This window comes from Eptatretus burgeri, chromosome 24 (genome assembly GCF_056783735.1).
Source record: "Eptatretus burgeri isolate ZD-2024b chromosome 24, Ebu_testis_v1, whole genome shotgun sequence".
NCBI classification, from domain to species: domain Eukaryota; kingdom Metazoa; phylum Chordata; class Myxini; order Myxiniformes; family Myxinidae; genus Eptatretus; species Eptatretus burgeri.
In genome coordinates, this window is record NC_140984.1 from 1,295,598 (window position 1) to 1,320,745 (window position 25,148).

Sequence of the window (25,148 nt, forward strand, 5' to 3'; positions counted from 1 at the left end):
AGGAGTCTCCGATGTTTTGATCCTTCTGTGTCGGATGTTACAATGAAACATGATGTTTTGTTTTTCTTTCTCAGGTTGTTTTCTCATCCCAGCAGTGCTACAAGCTGTTGGAGTGCTTGCAAGAAATGGTGACAGGAAGGAATACAGAATCTGCAGTGGTACGTTGTGGAAATCATGAATGTTTCCTTGTGTGATTGATAGGATGTTTGACATGCACTACTCTTGAACATACCACAACCGTCGTGGTGATAAGATGCACGCCAGACTTTGCCCCAAGATTGCCGAATGAAAACGTAGGTGTGAACAATCACGCGACTCGGTTGGCACCTCGTTTAATTGACATTTCCTGGGACAACGAAGGGTCTTCCCTCCCGAATGGCAAACAAAGATGGCAACCTCTCACTGGTATTGAACAATTTTGATGAGATGAGATGACAATTAAATAACAGGAATCTCGAGAGCATTTAATGCTTTCCTAACCAAAGGACACGAGGCAGGAATCGCCGTGGAACCTCAACAGAAGCTGAACAATATAATTGGCTTGAAATCTTAGCAAAACTCCCCCATCTATTTCCTAAACAAACCTCTTGAAGAGGTGAACTCACGAATTTCCAAGATGACTTCCAAAGGCAGCCACCGCCGACTGGGCATCGTTTCGTCATGCGAGGTCTTTCTGAACATTTGACAACTTACAAGGTCTTCAATCACCGTCCGATGGAGGACTGCGCTCTCCCTTTGGACTGATGTCCCTGCATCACACCTTGCCCTTGATTGCTGTGGAAAGTAAAGCCCTCAAATACATTGGGATCTCCCATGATGAAGCTGATTACCGAGGCCTGTTACTTTTACATCACAAACAGGTTGGCCTCTCTCCATTCTGCTGCCTCATTTTTGGTCTTGCCCCCTCTGCCCTCTCTTGACTCTCTGTACCTCACAGGTTTCTGCAGGATGCACACCGTCTGCCATGAACCCTCTTCTTGTTCAACTCCCCAAATCCAGGCTCACTGCTCACCTCCGCTCATTTTTTTCCTTTTTTCTCTCACCTGTGGAACCAAACTCCCCAGTCTGTTCAGTCTCATTCTTCCCTCCAGAGCTTCAAGACAGCTGTTCACCACGACCTGTGCTCGTCTCTCATCCATACTCGTCTATTTCTTCTACCCTAATTACCCAACTACCATGCACTCCCCGTTTTCCAGGTGATTGTGATTTTTCCCCCCTCTTTTTGTTTGTTCCTTTTCTGTTTCATCCCCACGTTCCCCCTTCCTCTTCTTGCTGTGTTGTGTGCATCTTGTGCACGAGACGTGTTCTTCCCTCCATCAATTTGATCTCACTCTTTCTCTCACTTCTATTCTGGGGTTTCCCCCCCCTTTACATTTTGTTACATTCCATTCTGCTCTCTCTTCAATGAGCCTCGACCATGGAGACAAAAGAAAAGATAACCTGACTATGGCTGCAGAACCAAAATCATAGGAACCAATCAAGAGAAAACTGCGATGATAATGAAATGGAGGGAAGTGCAAGTTTGTGATCGCCACTGGATGATGGTGGCCGGGCGTGACGAGCCTGTTTGGAGCCCGAACTGGCTCGGTTCTCACACCGCTGTCGCAGCCTCTGTGTGGGGTGGCTGCTGCTCCCTCGGTGTGCACTGGAAATCTCGCTCGAAGCTCCGGACTGCACGCTCCCCACTCGCCTCCAGCTCGCTCCGTCAGCTCCCCACTCTCCCCACTCGCCTCCAGCTCAGGTCCATCAGCTGCCAGCTACGACTGGAGTTTCAACAAACTGCTGAGTCAACTTAACTGAACCACTCCGCCGCCTTTTACCCCACATCGTAAAGGTATGAGGTCACGTCCTCTCCACCGCAACCTTGCCGGCTGGCATCCTCAGGTGCCTTTGCATTCGGGACTGTCCTCCAGTTCCCAATGCTGTGTGGACCTGCAAGAAACGATCGTAAAATGATAAAGTAAGGAGGATTGTTGTTTCAACGAGGATTGCTGAGTGTGCATCGTTAACAAACTACGTCTGCAGACATGAGATCGATCACAACCACAAAAGAGAGTTCTCACACTCCTTGTCACACACATTGCAATATCATTCTTCATTGATCGTTATCATTTCGATTCCCCAAACGATTTTAAATTGTTGCTTTTCAAAGTGAATTGTTCAAAACCAGAGGCAGCTGCTCCGGGAACTATCGAGCAAATGCCGATCCGATGAATAGTTTGAACCGCTCATTGCATCTTCACTGAGTTACTGCTGTGCTACTGATACAGTGCCCCTTTGGAGTAGGGTAGGAATTTATAAATTGGCCAAGATACTGGCACAGAGTGGCCCACACCTATCGACAGGTGTTCCAACATCCTTAATATCCACAGGCAATTGATAACTGATTAAACGTCCCTTCGTTAGGATGGCCTACTCGGCGATGTGACGCCCTGCCTGTGGAGTGCTTGGATGACAGTTTATACCCAACTGGCGGAACCCAGACTCGATAGCTGCACACATTCTAACTGAGTTATTGTCAGCCCATTGTGACGTCATAATGGAAAAGCACATGTGAGCACTACAAAACAAAAGATTATTATCGATTGTACCTCAAAACACCCAGTGCATCTCCACAAAAAGTAATTGTCAGGGATGATCGGTGCATGAACAATGATATTATCTCAGAAAATGCTGACTTTATTTTCAAAAAACCGAAACTTCTTTCCTTTGATGAGGTGCCAGCCTTTGCTCTCAACCGTAGATGACTAAAAAAAATTGGCATATTAAAATACATCACTGGACGAGCAATGAAAAGTTGAAAGTTACATGAAAGTAAATGTAAACGAACTTGTTTGTCCACAACATACAGTTTTTTTAAGCATCGGCTGAATGATTCGCTGTTCCTCATCATTAACGACTCATGTTTCTATTCTGCAGAACGAAGAGATGCAAGTGGAAAATATCATGATTATCCGTGAAGCCATCGCGAACAACCTTGCAAGGACCATAATCCAAGAAAGGACCAAAAAAAGTTCCTTTGATCGTCCTTTGATTTGATTTGATTTCATTTCAAAAGGGACATGTTCCAGCGTGAAACAGCTCATCAAGAAAGTATCGATCCTTTTCTTGTTTGCATCGACTGAATGACGAGCCATTGAATAGTTTGGAAAAACTTTCACACAAATACCATTGTTTTTTTTGTTTGTTTGTTTTGTTTTGTTTTGTTTTGAATAAACCTTTATGCGTCACCTTTTTTGTCTTGTGCATCGGCTTCAAACAAGAATAATCGATCGAGTGAGCTAAAAATGGTTAGGATGCTTCCTTACTGATTTGCAATCTGTCCGTGGTGCAATTTAAAAATGGGAAACTCGAGGATATCCCAAAACAGAAAAATCCAAAATGTGTTTTTTTTACACAGCCACCAATATGAGACCCCACAAGGTGATTATTTTTGTTTTTTTTTAAAACTACCAAAATGACCTGATGGTGACGTTGACCAACTTGATTCCAGGATGTCGCATTCTTCCGCGACTCGGTCGTGATTATACTTCAACTAGAAGGGCACTCGGTAGAGCGCGCACACCTCCGCCACGCAATGCCTGATCCATCAGAACATATCTGGCCCAATAGTTTTTTTGAGATATCGTGCTATATATTAGTTTATCCCGATCTCTCAATGGTGAAGAATCAGTAAAAAAATTAATAATAAATTTCCCCTGATCCTGAAAGAAAAAACAACAACAATAACAACACACAGGAATATGGATTTCCCTCTCTTCTAAACACATATGAAAGATCATGTAAATATACGTTTTTATTGCAAAGTGAGAGTGAAACAAACAAAGCACAATGTGATGGGGTAAAAATTTAAAAAATAACCCTCACCCCCCCACCCCACCCCACCAATCCTGAACAAAAAAAACAAAAACAAAACGGGGACATTCATCACCCTTCACTCGCAGCATGGATGAAGAATGATGAAAAGAAACGTTTTTAAAATAAAGTTATTAGACAAATCAAAAACAAAACAGACGAACAAGTTCGGCCCGGGTCTAAAAAGACCCACGAATGCATGAAACGGTTCACCCTAAAACCGAGAAAAACCTCCACAATGTCCGGACACATCGAGGGGAAACTTCACACAAATCTTCCCCAAGCCGCGCGTGGACAAGTTTGTTTAGGAATAATTGATCGGTCACATGGTTTCGCGGCTATGTTGGATCGAAAAATAAAGAAATAATGTTTTCTCTGAAACCGCTGAATCAATCGACGTGAAACTTCAGATTGATGATCGAAGATTGACGGGGCATACGTGTTTCAAATTTCAACTTGATCAGATGCATGGTCTGGCAGGCAGAATTATTTCTTTTTTTCATTTGGGTTCTTTTTGTGTTTTTTGATTTTTATTATTATTATTTTGAATAAGGTTCACTTGGCTGTGTCTGGCTTGGTTTGAGGGTGGAGGAGTGGCAGCTGAAACGTGAATCCTATCCAGGTTCCCCTCTGATGACGTCACGTTTTCTTTTTGCTTGATCGGGTTCCTTCCGATGACTCCAATGCAGGACTGACTGTACCTGTTTGGTCTTCCATTTGATTTGAATTTAATTAATTTTAATCCCATTCTGAATTCAATTGAATAATAAAATAAAACGTAATGGGTCAGGGTCAGGTGTCCCATCAAAGCGGGACGTCTTGATACCCGGTCATTACTGCCAGCAGTTACTCTACAAAGTGGCAGTTCTAATTACGTGTCATTAATTACGGAACACACCAGCACACAAACACCACACAAAAGAGTCCTGGCGAGGGTGTGCAATGTCTGATTGCTCTTTTTATTGTTTTTTAACATGAAGTGGATGATTGGTGACGTGTTCATCTGAGTTTCACTGAAAAACAAAGCGGGGAAAGTGAAATAATTATCCGTTGGGGAGTCTCATTGTTGAAGTGACAAGAAGTGAAATTAAATGTTTTCAAATTAAATTAAGGTTTTATAAATGTTTTGATGTGCAGAGGATGGTTTCGATCCATTGACCTCTGGGTTATGGACCCAACACACTTCCGCTGCGCCACTCTGCATCACCTCGAGTGTGTTTCAGTCACAAAACCTTTTCTTTGTTTTCAGCATCAATTAAAGTATTTGTTATAACTTTCCTCACTGCCAATCTCCAATGGCCTGATTTCCCATCAGCAATTTGGTTTCAGACCAGGTCACTCTACCCTGGATATGCTGCTTCTGCTCTCCCAACAATGGATGGAGGTCCTCAATGCCGGACATGAAGTCAGAGCCATATCCCAAGACATATCACGTGCTTTTGACATGGTCTGGCACCCTGTCCTGCTCACCAAACTCTCTTCCGATGGTATCCAAGGACATGTCCACTCATGGCTCTCAGACTTCCTCTCCTGTCACAGCCAACGTTTGGCCCTCAATGGAGTTCTCTCATTCTGTTCCTGTCCAGGCTGGAGTTCCTCAAGGCAGTGCTCTGGGCCCTGTTGAACATTGAAATGTGGTTTGCCCAAGAAAGATCATGGCTGATAGTGAGATGCAAGAGTTTGAATGACTGAAGTTCCTCAAGGGGATAGTGAAAAAAAGGAGATGGAAGGGTTTGTCAGACTGTCGTTTCGGAGAGAGGTAGAATGTGAGATCTGTCAGGATTGACAGACATATTCCAAGTGCTTGACCATCTTGTGATTTTGTCATGGTCTGAAGAGAGGTACGAGGTTGCAGCCTGCGTGTCTGAAGGATGAGGGATGTCATGGCAGAGGGTGCAGTCATCAGCAAATGAATAAAGGGGATTTTTCAGAGTCAGTGAGATCATTGATCATGACCAGGTGTAGGACTGGGCCCAGCAAAGCACTGCCTCGGGGAACTCCGGTCTTGACAGGGAGAGGAGGTGAAGGAACTTCGTTGAGTGCCATACGTTGAGGCTCGGACAAACACAAACCAATTGCTTCACCCAGTTTTTTGCTTTGCGTGTCCGGGGTAGTAACTAGAAGGGCACTCGGTAGAGTGCAAACCTCCACCAGGCTGAACACTTTAGGTTTTGGATCCACTGATAGGCCTGATCTGGATTCGTACTTGAACCAAAATCGAATCAGCTTGTTGTTGTCACGTCCCCGCCTCGTCCACCAAGTTTCATCATCATCCGTCCATGACGTGTTCAAACCTCATGTTGTAATGGATATCATTCGTCGCCCTAATCTCTCAACCGTGAAGAATCTCTTGAGGAATTAAATAATTCTCAGATCCGGATGTTCGCCAAAATCGAATCAGTTCGGCCTTGTCACACAGCCAACCCTGTCCACAACCTTTTTTGAGATATCTTGCTGGTAGACAAACAGACAGACATAACTTCTGTCCACCTTTGGTCACAAAAATAAATAAACTGATGAAAACAACAACAACAACCGAATCTGTCCACAACATTTTGAGTTATCTTGCTCATAGATAAACAGACAGACAACTTATGTTCACGTTCAGGCACAACCCCCCCCCCGCCAACACAACAAGAACAACAACAAAAAAAACAGGTCCTCTGATTGAGATGTATTTAAGGTGTTTCATGCAGCGTGAATGTGATTTTCCATTTCTATTTTCGTCACGAAATCCCCCAATTCCACGGCTCGTCACGTGGACATGACACACACGAGTGTATTTTAATATAATCAAGATAATGTTATCAAGCGAATAAATATAATAATTGCCGTTCGCTTGTTCTTCGTTCCCGTGGGGTTTCTCTCACACGGGGATTTCACTGACGCGTTGACGAGGTAACGATCGGAGGTCGAACCCGACAGACACCTCATTAACATGTAAAAACATCACGAGTGAAATTGTTTATGTAAAAACGTGGCGGTTTTCATTCACGGTTCATGTTTTCGTTTTTCCTTTCACTTGAAGCACAAAGCGCGTTGTGAAGCATTTTCGCGCCATTTTCTGTTTTTCCACCTTCCCGCGTCCTTCACGGCCGCGGCGGTTCGAGGTGGGCGGACGGGGGGTGATCCGAGCGATCATACATCGTGTCGCTGCTTCGTCCGATCAACCCGCGGTGCCATTGTGTCCCGACAGAGGACGATGGACGCGTACGAAGCGCGACGGATGGAAGGCTTCAGGGAGCCTGGGCGTGTGGAGGAACATGTTAAAATGGCCGTCGGGATCGTGCTCAAGCAGTTCTGTTTGTCCGATTCCCAAGGTTTCTCACATCACCTTCACACGAAGCACCACACACCGACGATGCGTTCATCATGTTGATGTGACATGTTCGATGATTGATTGTGTGCTTTGTTGTGCTCACCCTCAACACCCCCACACCCCCTTCCACATGAAAACACCAACGGAATTCCCTGCAATGTTGTTGCCCCTCCTGTATGATTGTGAGGGACGACATGCTCAATCAACGAATCTTGCTCCTTCGTTACTCGGGAGTTTTCTTTGACTCACGTTCGTTAAGCGCCGTGCAATGAACACGAACCTTAAACCCCAACCCCCTAATTAGGTATGTGTCAAACCAATTACCTCACATGGAATTATATTCCACGTCATGTCATGTGGAGTAGGCAAAGCCGAGAAGCGAACGTAGAATTCTTCTTACATTCGATGCTGCAATTTCCGGTTACTTCGGCCTGGATTCGGGATCAGCGATCAAACAGTGTAAATCACGATTAAAAATTATTTTTTGATGATGCGGGAGATATCTTTGTTATAAAATGAGGGACACTTAAAACTGCTGGAGTATTTACTCTCTAGTTTTGTTGTTAATTTTTCAGTCATAAAGGTGTGATTGGGTATACTATAGATCTAATTATTTGTGCATTTCTATAACCGTGATAACACTACTGAATATTACCTCAACATTACCTTCACAACAACTACTACACCGCCGAGAACAGGATCTCATCTAAAAAAATAAATATTACCTCAACATTACCTTCACAACAACTACTACACCGCCGAGAACAGGATCTCATCTAAAAAAATAAATATTACCTCAACATTACCTTCACAACAACAAACCACCGAGAACAGGATCTCATCTAAAAAAATTAATATTACCTCAACATTACCTTCACAACGACACCGCCTCGAACAGGATCTCAATTGAAAAAATAAATGTTACCACAACTTTATACCTCAACATTACCTTCACAACAACTACACCGCCGAGAACAGGATCTCATCTAAAAAAGTTAATATTACCTCAACATTATACCTCAACATTACCTTGAAAACAACAACACCGCTGAGAACAGGATCTCATCTAAAAAGATAAATATTACCTCAACATTACCTTCACAACAACAACTATACCGCCTCGAATAGGATCTCATCTAAAAAAATTAATATTACCTCAACATTATACCTCAACATTACCTTCACAACAACTACACCGCCAAGAACAGGATCTCATCTAAAAAAATTAATATTACCTCAACATTACCTTCACAACAACTACACCGCCAAGAACAGGATCTCATCTAAAATCATTAATATTACCTCAACTTTATACATCAACATTACCTTCACAACAACGACACCGCCTCGAACAGGATCTCATCTAAAATCATTAACATTACCTAAACATTATACCTCACATTACCTTCACAACAACAACACCGCCAAGAACAGGATCTCATCTCAAAAAATTAATATTACCTCAACATTATACCTCAACATTACCTTCACAACAACTACACCACCAAGAACAGGATCTCATCTCAAAAAATTAATATTACCTCAACATTATACCTCAACATTACCTTCACAACAACAACTACACCGCCTAGAACAGGATCTCATCTCAAAAAATTAATATTACCTCAACATTATACCTCAACATTACCTTCACAACAACAACACCGCCTGGAACAGGATCTCATCTAAAATCATTAACATTACCTAAACATTATACCTCACATTACCTTCACAACAACAACACCGCCTGGAACAGGATCTCATCGAAAAAAGTTAATATTACCTCAACATTACCTTCACAACAACAAACCACCGAGAAAAGGATCTCATCTAACAAAATTAATATTACCTCAACATTACCTTCACAACAACAACACCGCCTCGAACTGGATCTCATCGAAAAAAAATTATTATTACCTCAACATTATACCTCAACATTTCCTTCACAACAACTACACCGCCTAGAACAGGATCTCATCTCAAAAAATAAATATTACCTCAACAATATACCTCAACATTTCCTTCACAACAACTACACCACCAAGAACAGGATCTCATCTCAAAAAATTAATATTACCTCAACATTATACCTCAACATTACCTTCACAACAACAACTACACCGCCTAGAACAGGATCTCATCTCAAAAAATTAATATTACCTCAACATTATACCTCAACATTACCTTCACAACAACAACACCGCCTGGAACAGGATCTCATCTAAAATCATAAATATTACCTAAACATTATACCTCACATTACCTTCACAACAACAACACCGCCTGGAACAGGATCTCATCGAAAAAAGTTAATATTACCTCAACATTACCTTCACAACAACAAACCACCGAGAAAAGGATCTCATCTAACAAAATTAATATTACCTCAACATTACCTTCATAACAACAACACCACCTCGAACTGGATCTCATCGAAAAACAATTATTATTACCTCAACATTATACCTCAACATTTCCTTCACAACAACTACACCGCCTAGAACAGGATCTCATCTCAAAAAATAAATATTACCTCAACAATATACCTCAACATTTCCTTCACAACAACTACACCGCCAAGAACAGGATCTCATCTAAAAAAATTAATATTACCTCAACATTACCTTCACAACGACACCGCCTCAAACAGGATCTCATCTGAAAAAATAAATATTACCACAACTTTATACCTCAACATTACCTTCACAACAACTACACCGCCTCGAACTGGATCTCATCTAAAAAAAATTAATATTACCTCAACATTACCTTCACAACAACAACACCGCCTCGAACTGGATCTCATCTAAAAAAAATTAATATTACCTCAACATTATACCTCAACATTACCTTCACAACAACTACACCGCCAAGAACAGGATCTCATCTCAAAAAATTAATATTACCTCAACATTATACCTCAACATTACCTTCACAACAACAACTACACCGCCTAGAACAGGATCTCATCTCAAAAAATTAATATTACCTCAACATTATACGTCAACATAACCTTCACAACAACTACACCGCCAAGAACAGGATCTCATCTCAAAAAATTAATATTACCTCAACATTATACGTCAACATTACCTTCACAACAACAACTACACCGCCTAGAACAGGATCTCATCTCAAAAAATGAATATTACCTCAACATTATACCTCAACATTACCTTCACAACAACTACACCGCCAAGAACAGGATCTCATCTAAAAAGATAAATATTACCTCAACATTACCTTCACAACAACAACGACACCGCCTAGAACAGGATCTCATCTCAAAAAATTAATATTACCTCAACAATATACCTCAACATTACCTTCACAACAACAACACCGCCTGGAACAGGATCTCATCGAAAAAAGTTAATATTACCTCAACATTACCTTCACAACAACAAACCACCGAGAAAAGGATCTCATCTAACAAAATTAATATTACCTCAACATTACCTTCACAACAACAACCGCCTCGAACTGGATCTCATCGAAAAAAAATTATTATTACCTCAACATTATACCTCAACATTTCCTTCACAACAACTACACCACCTAGAACAGGATCTCATCTCAAAAAATAAATATTACCTCAACAATATACCTCAACATTTCCTTCACAACAACTACACCGCCAAGAACAGGATCTCATCTAAAAAAATTAATATTACCTCAACATTACCTTCACAACGACACCGCCTCGAACAGGATCTCATCTGAAAAAATAAATATTACCACAACTTTATACCTCAACATTACCTTCACAACAACAACACCGCCTCGAACAGGATCTCATCTAAAAAAATTAATATTACCTCAACATTACCTTCACAACAACTGTACGCCTCGAACAGGATCTCATCTATAAAAAATTAATATTACCTCAACATTATACCTCAACATTTCCTTCACAACAACTACACCGCTGAGAACAGGATCTCATCTAAAAAAATTAATATTACCTCAACAATATACCTCAACATTACCTTCACAACAACAACTACACCGCCTAGAACAGGATCTCATCTCAAAAAATTAATATTACCTCAACATTATACGTCAACATAACCTTCACAACAACTACACCGCCAAGAACAGGATCTCATCTCAAAAAATTAATATTACCTCAACATTATACGTCAACATTACCTTCACAACAACAACTACACCGCCTAGAACAGGATCTCATCTCAAAAAATGAATATTACCTCAACATTATACCTCAACATTACCTTCACAACAACTACACCGCCAAGAACAGGATCTCATCTAAAAAGATAAATATTACCTCAACATTACCTTCACAACAACTACACCGCCAAGAACAGGATCTCATCTAAAAAGATAAATATTACCTCAACATTACCTTCACAACAACAACGACACCGCCTAGAACAGGATCTCATCTCAAAAAATTAATATTACCTCAACAATATACCTCAACATTACCTTCACAACAACAACACCGCCGAGAACAGGATCTCATCTAAAAAGATAAATATTACCTCAACATTACCTTCACAACAACAACTACACCGCCTCGAACAGGATCTCATCTAAAAAAATTAATATTACCTCAACATTATACCTCAACATTACCTTCACAACAACAACTACACCGCCTAGAACAGGATCTCATCGAAAAAAATAAATACTAGAAACGAACGTAGAATTCTTCTTGCATTCGCTTCTGACTTTACCGATAACTTGTTCACAACTGTATACGCAATTTCCGGTTACTTCAGCCTGGATTCGGGATCAGTGATCAAACAATGTAAATCACGATTAAAAATTATTTTTTGATGATGCGGGAGATTATCTTTATTAAAATCAGTGGAGGAAATATACACCATATCTGATATTTGGGTCTTTCATGCCTCCGACGATGCCTTTATCTCCCGGCATGCATCATTCCCCATGACAAAAACCGGAAACAAAAAATAACCGGAAGCAAAAAGGTCATAGCCAACGACACGGATTCCAAATTGCCAGGGTATTGTGTTGTTGTTGTTGTTTCCTATTCTCTCATGTGCACGCGTTAAGTATGAAGCTCACTACGTTCGCAATTAAGGTGTTGCCATCATCGCACACCGTCCGTCCGTCTCCTTTTTAGATTTCTCCCGCCAAACTGCTGAGCCGATCCGGCTCAAATGTTTCAGCAACGTTCCTCTCCTGATTGGTAATAACAGGAGTTGTTGAGCTTGTTCCAGTCACATGACTTTGAGTAGGTCAAAATGGCCGACTTGGTAAATTTCTTCCAAAACCTTCTTCTCCAGACTCACCAGTCAGAATGATACCAAATCTGGGTTAACACATCAGTACAGGCTCCTGATGTTAAACTGCCAAGGTCATGCTGATCACGTGACCGGAAGTGTGTCAAAATGGGGGTCCTGCAAATTCCTTCCAAAATTTCCTGATGCACCAGTCAGAATGTATCAACTACATCAAAATCTGCACTAATTAAGGGGTGCACGGGGCGGGGGGGGGGGCGTGGGGGGATGGTTGAACCCCAAAAATATGTATTTGCTCTCTTCTCATAAACTACACACACAATTTTGATGAAACTTGACCACAAACTTCATCGCCCGTGACGTACCTAAGTTTGTTCACGGTATCAAAAAATTCAGGGTCTAAGGAGGTGTGCGGGGGGTCTGAGTGACTTGCTCCTGATCCAGGTGAGCGCTAGGACAGGTGGTCCTATGTTGTTCTATTACTTTAAGAAGTATCACGATATACGTATATAATTTTGTGTGTTCCTGTGTTTGTCACACTGTATTCGAAAGGTGTTGCTTTATTTTAAGCTCCGAGTGATCTCGTTCCAAGCGTGCAACGAGTTCTTCCATGTCCCTTTATTTGGGCAGTGTCTGGGAACAGACCGCTCGCTGCCTTGATCGTCCCCGAAAGAATTACTTACCCGGGTTAAGTAAATTGATTAGTGGTTTTCCAACTGATACGAATACACCAGCATTTCTCCTTTTAGTAATGGAGCATTTGTACCAATGTTGGATTGTTGAGACTCAATGACAGTCTTGTCTGCAGTTCACTTGGACACTTGAGCTTGCTCAACAAGAATGTCTTCGTCTGATGAAGTCCGATTTACAGTTAATTGTTGTCACAACAGTTGCATTTTGAACACTTATCACCTCATGGGTGATAGGTGTGATGGATTTACTCGGTGTAAACGTTGTGACGTTGATGTCTTTGCAGAATACTCATTTCCCACTTCGTTCTGCAGCAACGACAGAGCGTACATTCACGGAGTGTGCCGCAAATTCGGCTTCACCTCGCAAAGCAGAGGGTGAGATGCATTTGAGTCGTCATCAAATACTACCACTGGAATTGGTGGATGAGGATATTCTTTGTTCTGTGTTTGAAGTTCACGGTTCAGTGAAGTTTGAGATGTTTGATAAACTTTTGTTTGAAACGAGTGGCACTTTTGAAAGGCTTGAGTGACACAAAAAGCGTTGGAAACCAGTGCATGAACATTGTACGTGAACAACCGACTTGAGTGTGAAATGCATGCGAGGACAAACGATAAACTGTGCTTCGTTTGTCTCCCCCTCCTCCCCTCTCAATGATAAATAAATAAATAAAAAATTAAAAAATTCCATCACAACGTAACGTAGAACGGATTGGTTCGCGCGTTTACATTGCACGTTTCAGCGAAATCCCATACGTTGAGTCACCATGTAGCGAGGGAAGCACGAATCCGCATGTTATTTCTCTTTAATTCAATGTACTGTTACATTGGTTCAATGTACATTACATTGTTACATGTTACATTGCTCTTAAGGTTCAAGGAACCGGAAGGCCAGATTGCAAGATGGTTGGAAAAGTTGCAGCAGTACGATTTCAGTGTGGTCCATAGAGCCGGTAAGGCTCATGGGAATGCCGATGCGCTCTCTCGACGCCCCTGTCTGGGAGAAAACTGCAGTTATTGCACGAGACATGAGGAGAAGGACCAATTGGCAGACACCTCCCCGAAACTCCCAGTCCGTGCGGCCCGGATGGTAGGCCCAACTTTGCCACTAACTGCGGGAGAGGAATTTGGTGGATTGGCATGGAGCACTGCCCAGCGGGAAGACCCCGTGATAGGGCCAGTGTACAAATGGGTCCAGGAAAACAGGAGGCCCAGTGGGGAGGAGATCGCCCCATTCGGGGCGCGAACAAAAGCATACTGGGCTCAGTGGAAGACCCTAGAAATGAGGGACAACATCTTATATCGCAAGTGGGTGGAGATTCCTCCGAACAAACTTCTTGGCTGGTGATAGTCCCTGATGGGTTTAAGACCCAAATTTTGAAACAGGTGCACGGTACCCGCGCCGGCGGCCATTTGGGCAGGACCAAAACAAAATCTCGGGTCCACCGGCGGTTCTATTGGGTTAACATTGGTCACGATGTACAGAACTGGTGTCGAGCATGCGATGCCTGTACTGCGAAAAAGGGACCGCCACAGAGGATGAGGGCCCCACTCCAACTACATCAGGTTGGGGCCCCCCTTGAGCGAGTGGCCATGGACATTTTGGGACCACTGCCCCCCACTCGCCAGGGTAATAAGTACATCCTCGTAATTATGGACTATTTCACCAAATGGCCGGAGGCTTTTGCCCTCCCCAACCAGGAAGGCAGGGGTCGTGGCAAAGGCCTTTGTAGAAGGATTTACATGCCGGTATGGGATTCCGCAGGAGCTGCACACGGACCAGGGACGAAATTTTGAGAGCGAATTACTAAAAGAGGTGTGCAGGCTCCAGGAAATTCGAAAGACACGGACAACGCCCCTGAGACCACAGTCAGATGGCATGGTGGAGAGGTTCAACAGGACTCTGGTCCAACAGTTGGCCCTCTTCACCGCCACTAACCAGGGTAACTGGGACGAACATCTCCCGTACCTCCTGATAGCCTATCGCGCGTCCCAGCACGGGTCTACCACGTGTAGTCCGGCGCTGTTGATGTATGGACGGGAGCTGAGAAGCCCCGTCGATTTGTTGTGCGGTCCGACACCTGAGCGGCTTGATAGGCCCCCGGGGGAGGGCTATGCCCATCGGTTGGAGGAAGGCATGGAGAAGGTCCATGCCTTCGCACGACACCAGCTCCAACAGGCAGGCATAAAGATGAAGCGCAGGTACGACCACCGGAGCCGGGTGAGCAAATACCCACCGGGGACGAAGATTTGGTTCTTTCACCCCCGGCGGAGGAAGGGCAGATGCCCGAAGCTCACCTCACCTTGGCAGGGCCTGGGGGTCGTTCTGGCGCAAATCAGTGACGTGGTCCTAAAAATTAAAATGGGACCACGGGCCCTTCCGCGGATCGTCCACGCGGACCGCCTGAGACCTTACAAGGGCGACCTTACGCCCTCATGGATATGTCTTGCTGGAGGAGTCGGTGCTGGAACAAGCCGCTCCCGCAGAGGCGCAAGGCTCGCAGAGCCTTGCAAAGAGTTCACGAGCCCAGTAGGGAGGGATGAAGTCCCTCCTGCGAATAAGGATTTGAAGACAGAGACAGACTTTGGATGTGTAGAAGGGACGTAGTTTAGCTACGTAGTGTTAAAAGGAACGTGCTGTAGTGTAAGAGACGACGTGGGAGCACGAGTGAGTTAGGGGAGGTAGTAAGAAGGATGGCAGAATTCAGCGGTGAGTGTGTTGAAGAGTTGTGGGTTGTGGAGTGGAAACATGTGCTTGGTGAGTGAGTGAGGCCAGCGGGTCTGAGTGAATGCAGCGAATGTGGAACGCATGGTGCGATGAGTGATTGGGGGGAGGAGTGACTCCCGCCCAAGGGACCCCGGAGTCAGTGTAGACTGAGTTAGTGGGTTCGTCAAATTAACAAAAATGGAAGTCGTTTTGTTGTTGGTGGGAAAGTAGGCTCGAAACCCGTTTGGAGGGGTGCAGGAGCCCTGTTGACGGGCTGGGAGCGTGGCTGCGAAAGGTGAGTATCGCTGAGTGGGTACCTCGGGCACCAGGCTAGTCGGCCGTAGTCGGCCAAGGGCCCATGGGGGGCCGGGATAGCGTAGTGAGCCCGGGGCGCCATTCGCCGCGTAGGCAGTGTTGTGGGCACGGGTGACCCTCGGAAAGGGGCCCGGGAAGCCAGCCTGCCACGTGAGCGTTTCAGGGGAGTCGCCAGGGGGCACTCCCCGGTGTTTAGGGAGCTGGTAGGCTCGGAGGCAGTGTAGTGCCCGGGGGTGCCATCGTAGGAGAATCGGCAGAGGGTAGTGCCTGCCAAGGGAGCCACGTGTCCCAGCCATGAAACCGTGTGAGGGCACGGAAAGAAAATTGGGGGGCGAGGCCCGAAATTGTAAGGACACCAACACAGGCGACGGGAATCTGGGTTGTTAGAACCAATAGCTTAAGCGAGAGGCGCTTGTTGAAAGCACCGGGGTAGTTTAAAGGTTAATGGTTCGGGTAGATGAGGAGATGTACCCCTCTGCACCATCCATCCCTTCGCTTTCGTTGTGGGCCGCTGGACCCACTTTGGGTTCGATCGCTGAAGTCTGGGGAGGCCATCCTGAGGCTTGAATTGGGCCTCGACACAGGACGCTAGCCCTCCCTCATTCCCCTCCGGGAAGGGAACGTTGGGGTTGGGAGTAGGCTAGGACGATAGGTTAGCCGAACAAGGACGATAAAGGGGGTTAGGGGACGATTTATAGTGGGGAAGTAAAAATAAAAACAACAAAAAAATAAGTTGGGGCTAAATTGGGTTTTACAAATTAATTGAGTGGGTATGTACAGTGACAGGCAAAGGCAATAGGTGGGAGGGAGACAGGTAGGTAGGTCTGAGCCCGCCTTCTGAGTGGCCAGCACCACCGCACTCCCTCCACCAACCTCCATCTCAAGGCAAAAGGCAGGCCTGCTTCATCTGTTGGCTGTGTTACTTCAAGGCCTGTGCTGGCCAACTTCATCGGCAGCTGTTGTTTTGCTGCGAGGCCTATACCGGCTGGATCGTCTGCAGCTGCTGTGCTTCAAGGCCTGTGCCGGCCAGTTCGTCCGCCGGCTGTGTTTGCCTGCAGCAGCCTTGTTCTGCAGGCTGTGTTTGCCTGCTCACCTTTGCCATGCCATGCCCACTGCCCTGTTCACCAGCCCCGTTCAACCTTGCTTTGCCCCCCCCCTGTTCATTTCCATGTGCGCTAGGATCATCAAGCAACAGTTTGCAAGCTGCAGGGACTGCCCTGCTGGCAGCTACAACATGGGCCTGCATTGAGCAGTCCGTGCACCGTTTTTGTTGCTTGCGTCAGTGCCCGTTCAGTGTTCTGCAGGGACTGCCTTGCAGGCAGCCGCACCAGGAGACTGCGTTTGTGCAGCCCATGCACCGTTGTGGTTCACTGTGTTCATTTTCAAAGGGGGAGGCCTTGGACTGTGTGTGAGCAGCCGGCCACGTTTCCTGTCACCTGCATTGCGTGAGCCAGAGACTGCATGCGAGCAGCCTGGCTCCCTGCTAATTGCTTTCTTTTTGCAGAGTCCATTGATCCTGGGCCATGGTTTAGTGTAAAGTTTGTAAGGTTAAGATGTACTGTAAATATGAGTGTGCCCCCGGCATGTCTATCTAGCGCCGGCAATTTTATTTAAGTCGTCTGAGTGAGTGGGTTTGTTTAGTTAGTTACTCAGCTCTCAGGTTATTTATTTTGGGGACACGAATACCATGAATGTCGCACTCAGGGATCTGAAGGTAAAACGTACTAGGGGAGAACTACACATGATGGCACACGAGAATTTGACGACTCGGGACGAGTCTGTAAAAAGGGGAGGGGGTAGTGTTACGGCTGTGGAAATTCGCAAACCACCATCCAGGTCCCGCAGGTGAGATATCTCTGGAAGTACATGTGTAGTTAGCCCCAAACCCGTTGTTTAGAGGGAATTAATGTGATTCATTCGGGCTGCGACGCTTTGAGATAGGCTTTTTCTGTTCTATCTTTATTTTGAACCAACCACGTCACAACCATCAACCACAACGCCGCTTCACAACAACCACAACCACACCTGCCTCTCAACAACCACGCCATCCTCACCACTCCACCAGCAACCGTCAACATCTCCACGAACACGTCCACGGAGGGGACGTGGACTGGAGGTGCCGCTCTGCCAGCTGTGTCGCGTGGACCTGCGCGTTCGTACAAGGAGCGCCAGAGAGAGCTCGCCCACCATCGCACCGCGAGGGTGCAGGTAACCTGCAACGGTCTCGTGGGACTCGTTCGGTCTGCCAAGTCCCACGCCATAAAGGCCCACAGGCCCCTTCTGCCCCCTTGTCTTTGAGGGTGGCCTTTTCTTTTGTTTTTTTTGTATGGATCTTGTGGCGCCGTGTCTTGTAAAGTAAAACTGTATAAGTGTTGCTGTGTGTTTGCGTATTCGGTTTGCTCTGCATTGTTGTTTTTGTTTTTAAATTGATATATGTGTGCTCTTCGTGTGTCGTGTAAATAAAGTTCATTATGTTGAATTGTTCCCCGTTTCGCTGCGTCCTTTCCTTCGTTTGAATCTCCATCTTGCTTCACGTAAAGGGTTTGTGGTGGGCTTAATACGCCCGATAATTAATCGGAACCGTCGAGGCCGACGATAACACCGCTCGGTTATCCCGATAGCACGGAACGAACCGCTTTAGCGGCCCGTGTCCGGAGTCGACCTGCGGCGAGGTGCGATCGCCCGGTCTACCATCCGCGTGGGTACTTAGGTAGGTCGAGTTTGGCGAACAGCCCTATCCCACGCGGGTGGCCGATTGGCACGATCGTGGTGAGGCCGAAAGGCCCACCCGTGACTAGTTCCCGGCGTTAGTCTGAGAGGGTCACGACAGAATTGTCCGTCCGGTGGGCGACGTGCCGCGATTCGAGTCACGTGGCTCATCGCACGCCGGCGGGCGCGACCCGCAACAGTACTATTTTTCTTTAATTTATCAATCATGGCTGAGTGTTTCTCAGCATGATCATGGCTGATCGGAACAAAATGAATTTATTAAATACCTTTCATTTCTCAATCCCTTTCAGATGAGGCATCAAATTGAAGTTTATATGTACACGAGCAAATACCACCCGTCGCTTTGCTGACGGGAATAATAAATGGGGGGGGAGAGAAAAAGGGCGCAAGAGAGGGAAAGAGAGCGGGGAGACTGAAGTGGTTAAGGGGAAAGGAGAAAGGAGGGATGGGGGATCGAGGAGGGTGAGGAGGGGTGGGGTGCAAAGGGGTGGGGAAGAGAAGACAGTGTGAGGTGAGGGGAAGGGAAGGCAGACATGCAGTGGAGCGTTAATTACGATTCATCCTGTTTCATCAAATTTATTCTGCATGGAATAACAGGGAAGAGGGAAACAAAATAATGTCTGAAATCCATTCTCTACCGCTCATACTATAAACACCGCTCGGATATAAACACCGCTCGGACGCGTCCGGCGACGAACACCACCTGGACACATCCAGAGACAAACACCACCCGGACATTTCCGCAGACAAACAGCGTACAGACATAACAACCCTCCGGATATGTGGAGAGGAGATGCTGGAGGTGGGTACTTCATTGTATTGGAAGGGCGTAGAGCAAGGATTGGAGAGAGAGAGAGTCATCGGGGTGGGGGAGTTAGCATAAAGAACATGTCAAGCTGAATGAACAACACACACACACACACACACACACACACACACACACACACACACACACACACACACACACACACACACACACACACACACACACACACACACACACACACACACACACACACACACTCACACACACACACACACACACACACACACACACACACACACACACACACACACACATGCTTGGCCGATATCGGCAATTTTTTGGGAAACGACAGGTTGGAGTCAGTGTGATTACCAACTGCAGTACTTATTGTGTACAACCCAGAAACCTTGAGTACCTTTCACCGAAAACCGAAACGTTACATTTATATCGACATTTCAGGGAGATGTTCACAAACATTATTCTTTATAAACAGCTGTGTGTGATGGGTGGAAAAAAAATTGCCTCGGTAATTTAGCAAACACATCAATACAGCAAATCGGGTGTTATCTCACAACAACTCGCTCAGGGTGACGGAGCACGAACCACTCACTCAGGGTGACGGAGCACGAACCACTCCCTCAGGGTGATGGAGCATGAATCACTCGCTCATGGTGAAGGTGCACGAACCACTCTCTTAGGTTGACGGAGCATGAACCACTCACTCAGGGTGAAGGTGCACGAACCACTCACTCAGGGTGACGGAGCATGAACCACTCACTCAGGGTGACGGAGCACGAACCACTCGCTCAGGGTGACGGAGAATGAACCACTCACTCAGGGTGTAGGTGCACGAACCACTTGCTTAGAGTGACGGAGCACGAACCACTCGCTCAGGGTGATGGAGCACGAACCACTCGCTCAGGGTAAGGGAGCATGAACCACTCGTTCAGGGTGACAGAGCACGAACCACTCGCTTAGGGTGACGGAGCATGAATCACTCGCTCAGGGCGATGCAGCTTAATGCAGAACAACCCTGGAGACATCACAAAGTTCAATCTCCCATGAAATAAACATGACAGAAAATCCGCCATTTTACATGCTCGTCTGTGTTCCTCACGTGTTACATCGGTTCGGGTCCGCACAAACGTTATAACTTTTTTGAAACATCCGTTTTTCACGAGATTAGCTTTGATTCCTTGCAGAGCACCTCGCGAAACTTCCGAAAATAGACACAGATATGGCAGATGCTGTTGATAGGCAGTCCTTCTGGGGGACAGGGCGTGAGACGTCTCGCACAGAATGCATTAAATCATATAGCTCAATAAAGCTGGTTAATTTTGTGACGTTCCTAAATTTTTTGTCACTCAATATAACTCTCCAAACAGAAGAAAAAGGTAAGTTTAATGCTTTGGAAATTTCACATTTTCTTGTGTGTGTGTGTATGGAGAAGGAGGGAACATCGCCTTGCTTGCTTAAAGTAAACAGGTATATCGGCTTAGTTATAACTTATCAGACTCGTTATATATATATATATATATATATATATATCTATATATATATATATATATATATATATATATATATATATATATATATATATATATGTATATATATATATATATATATATATATATATATATATATATATATATATATATATATATATATATATATATATTGTTGTGGTTACCAGATTCGCAAACCACCATTCAGGTCCCTTAGGTGAGGTATCTCGGTAAGTGCATGTGTAGTTAGGCCCAAACCCGTTGTCTAGTGGGAATACATGTCATTTATACGTGCTGCGACTCTTCAGGATAGCCGTTTTTCTTTTACTATCTTTATTTTGGACCAACCGCCATGATCACAACCACAACATCAACCACCGACCACAACCACCGCTTCACCACAACCGCCACGACCTTCACGTCACACCTCGCAACCGTAGCATCGCCACCGTTCTTGCCCCGCTGTGGGTACCGGTGTTGGACTCATGCAGAACGCGCGTCGAACAGCGTGTACAAAATCACGGATTTTCTGCTTCAAAAACGGATCAAAAACGACACACGCCCACTTTTTGCCGTCCAATCGGTGAGCGAGGGGCGATTTGGCCCCACCTCCAGAACGATCGATATATGCAAATTTGTGGATCAAAAAGCCTTCACGCCCACTTTTTCTCGGGCCAATGGGGAGCGAGGTGAAAGGTCAAAGGGAGGGGGTTAAAGGCGAAGTTACGGGGGGATAAAAGGACGGTGTTCGTCAGTCAGAGAGAGTCGGAGTCAGCAAAAAGGGAACGAAGAGTCAGAAGAGAGTCGCAAACGAGAACGAGGGCAGAGTCGCAAACGAGAACGAAAGAAGTCTGGAGCCCGAAGCCTGCAGTGGCTGGAGAAGCTGAAGAGAGTCGGACGAGGGGGTGCTCGCGTCGGTGCCAGGAGCTGCACGCCCGAGGGAGGCCGGCAGCGCGACCTGGCCGAGGTGGAGACGCACACCAGGGATAATAAAGATCCTCTATACCCCGAGCATCAGCAACCCCCTCCTGTTTCCCCCCGCGCTGAGATAGTGCGACCAAGGGGGCCCCGTTCCCACCCCCCTGCCAGGCACTGTCCACGAGGCCCGCGGAGAGAAGCGCCATCGCCGCTCCGCGTCTCATCACCAGACGGGTAGGCCCGACCCGGTCTCGGCCTCAGGCCTGCCCCATTCTTGGGGGATTTCTTTTCCTTGGTTTTGGGTATGTGTTGTCGGCGCCGTCTGTGAAGTAGAATTGTATAAGTGTTGCCGTGTGCTCGGTAGTCGGTATTAGCTCTGCACTGTGTTTTCACTTTTATGTTTGCTTTTTGTGTAAATGGAATTGTGTTTTCTTTTTTTGTGTGCATTTGGTGGAATTGTATTTGTGTGCTTCCCGTGTGCCGCGAATAAATGTGCTTTATTGTTGAACTGTTCTCCCGCTTCGCTTCGTCTTTTCCTCCATTGAATCCCCATCTTGCTTCACGTAAAGGGTTGGTAGTGGGCTGAATACGCCCGATAATTAATCGAACCGTCGAGGTCGACGATAACACCGCTCGGTTATTCTGATAGTACGGAACGGGTCGCTTAAGTGGCCCGTGTCCGAAGTCGACCTGCGGCGAGGTGCGATCGCCCGGTCTACCCTCCGCGTGGGTACTTAGGTAGTTCGAATTTGGCGAGCAACCCTATCCCACGCGGGGGCTGATTGGCTCGATCGCGGTGAGACCGAAAGGTCCACCCGTGACTGGTTCCCGGCGTTAGTCCGAGAGGGTCACGACTGGATTGTCCGTCCGGTGGGCGACGTGCCGCGATTCGAGTTACGTGGCCGTCGCACGCCGGCGGGCGCGAAGACCGCAACACTGGTGTCAGGAGTGGGATACAAATCCATCGCCCTCCTCGCGGCACTGGTATCGGAGAACAGGAAAACGGGCTCTCCTGTCTCCGGCTAAATTCACGGGAATCGGTCCAGGGGTGAGAGAAGCGACCCCCGATCCCCTCCAAATTACGAGCGATTCAAATTAACCCTTCACGAGAAGCAAGATGGCGTCTCAAGGCGAGCGGGAGCCGGGGGTATTAGAAATGGATGTAGAATGTGTAGGATCCATGGTCCAGGATGGAATCCCCGAGCAGGAAATGTTGATTGTGCAGGAACACGGACTCGCCCAACTGAACCCAGGGCCCGAGGTGGGTGCGGCAGCGGCCGCGGTGTATGACACCTCCCCCCCCCTCTCCACCAAGACCCTTCCCCAACCCTTGCCGAAACGGCTCAGCTGAGTGCATCCAACATGGCCCAGCTATGCGCCATGCTGGCGGCAATGAACAAACAAATGAATGAAGTGAAAACGACGATGGATACAAATACAAATGAAATGAAAAACGAAATGAAAGGCATGAACAAACAAATGAACGAAAAGATGGATACAAATACAAATGAAGTGAAAACGACGATGGATGCGAATACACAGCAAATGAGGGAAGAAATGAAAGAGCTGCGGGGTGAGACGCAGAACATGGGCCGATGCCTGCAGGCGGGCATGAAGGCCGTGACCAGGGAGCTGGGAATGGCGACTTCACGTGTGGGAGCAAACGAGCTGGGTGGGGGTGCAACGGCTGACAGGCCCGCGGTGGAGGCGGGTGAAAAAATAATTCGTGGAACGTGTTGGGCGAGGGTCGTGACGATGACCGAAAGGGAAAAATTAAATGGGGAGACCAAAACGTGTGAGACGAGACACGAGGTGACGACAACGGAAATAATAGTTGAGACAAGGGAGGTAAAGGGTGAAGAGTTGGCAGAGACACGGGAGACAGAAAAAATAGAGGGAAGACTACACGATGAAGATGGGGTAAGTGACGCACACACACACACGGAGGTAGTGGAGGATAATGGGGGTGAGCCCGCGGAGCGTGTAGGGACCCGGTGCGAGCAGCGGGATGGCCTCCTCCAGGAACGAGGGGAGGGAGCATGCCCCCTTGAGGCGAGTCACGACCAGGTGAGTTCGGTCGTGCTTTGCGAGGTTGAGGGGACGAGTGCTGTGGACGGGTGCACGGAGAGCTTGGGGGGTATAGAGGCCCCGGAGACCCTTGTGGGGACACAAATCCCCAGTGTGGTTGTCCCTGTGTGTGTGGTGCAAAGTATGAGTGAGGCACCACGTGTGAGTGGTGTGGTGGCGATGGTGCCAGAGTGCGTGCTTCCCAGCACGCCGGGTGTGGATGGGGCACCGTGTGTGAGTGAGGCCGTGTGTGTGAGTGAAACGGCCAGTATGAGTGAGGCACCACGTGTGAGTGGTGTGGTGGCGATGGTGCCGGAGTACGTGCTTCCCAGCACGCCGTGTGTGGATGAGGCACGGAGTGTGAGTGAGGCACCGCGGGTTAGTGCCCCCGCGTGTGTGGGTGAGGCACCGTGTGTGGAAGAGACCGCGTGTGTGAGTGTCGCCGTGTGTATGAGTGAGGTACCGCGGGTGAGTGCCCCCGCGTGTGTGGATGAGGCACGGTGTGAGAGTAGTGAGGCACGCGTGAGTGAACGGCCGTGTGCAAGGTCGCTGTGTGCAAGGGAGACCGTGTGTGTGAGAGAGCGGTATGTGAGGGAGATGTCGGTTGGCATGCGGGAGCACGCAGCCGCATCTCCCGGTGTGAATGTGATGGTGTGGACTGTGTGCGTCGTGACACGCAGGTATGCGTGTGTGGAATGGCGACGGAGACGGCGACAGAGGAGAGAAAGCCGAGTAGCGGCTGTAGTTGTTTCGAGGACCGTGCCGGGTTCACCCAGCAGTGAGCACGCGGTTCGTGCTGTGCAACGCACGAGACCACCACGTGCTCGCTTGCGAGAGTGAAGTCCCGGTCCGGAAACGCACGCGGTGGATTTGCCGATCCCGCGGACGGACAAAGTTTGGGCAGGATTACAGATTTGGACCGGACGGGTTCTCCACGCGATCGTGTGTGTTAAGCTCCAACGGGCAAAGCACATGTGTTCGCGTGGGGAACCCCTCGAGACGTGGGGCTTGTGTTTTTTTTTTATGCGCACGGTGACGTCATG

The 25,148-nt window shown here is 46.8% G+C and overlaps 2 protein-coding genes across 2 annotated transcripts in view; both read left to right on the forward strand.

Annotated features, from left to right (window-relative positions):
- LOC147007864 (nuclear pore complex protein Nup85-like) overlaps nucleotides 1-3,230 on the forward strand; it is a gene marked incomplete at its 5' end in the record, with an annotated part of 31,838 nt that extends 28,608 nt beyond the window's left edge. Inside the window, 2 exons of the mRNA XM_085866255.1 lie at nucleotides 75-158; nucleotides 2,920-3,230. Coding sequence (XP_085722381.1) covers nucleotides 75-158; nucleotides 2,920-3,039 — 204 coding nt within the window. The remainder of the gene's footprint in view (nucleotides 1-74; nucleotides 159-2,919) is intronic.
- Nucleotides 3,231-6,682: 3,452 nt separating this feature from the next.
- The window catches only part of LOC147007865 (3'-5' RNA helicase YTHDC2-like), a 94,953-nt gene continuing 76,487 nt past the window's right edge, over nucleotides 6,683-25,148 (forward strand). Inside the window, 4 exon segments of the mRNA XM_085866369.1 lie at nucleotides 6,683-6,753; nucleotides 6,884-6,965; nucleotides 7,052-7,175; nucleotides 13,385-13,475. Of these exon segments, the coding sequence (XP_085722495.1) occupies nucleotides 7,058-7,175; nucleotides 13,385-13,475 (209 nt within the window). The 5' untranslated portion in view covers nucleotides 6,683-6,753; nucleotides 6,884-6,965; nucleotides 7,052-7,057.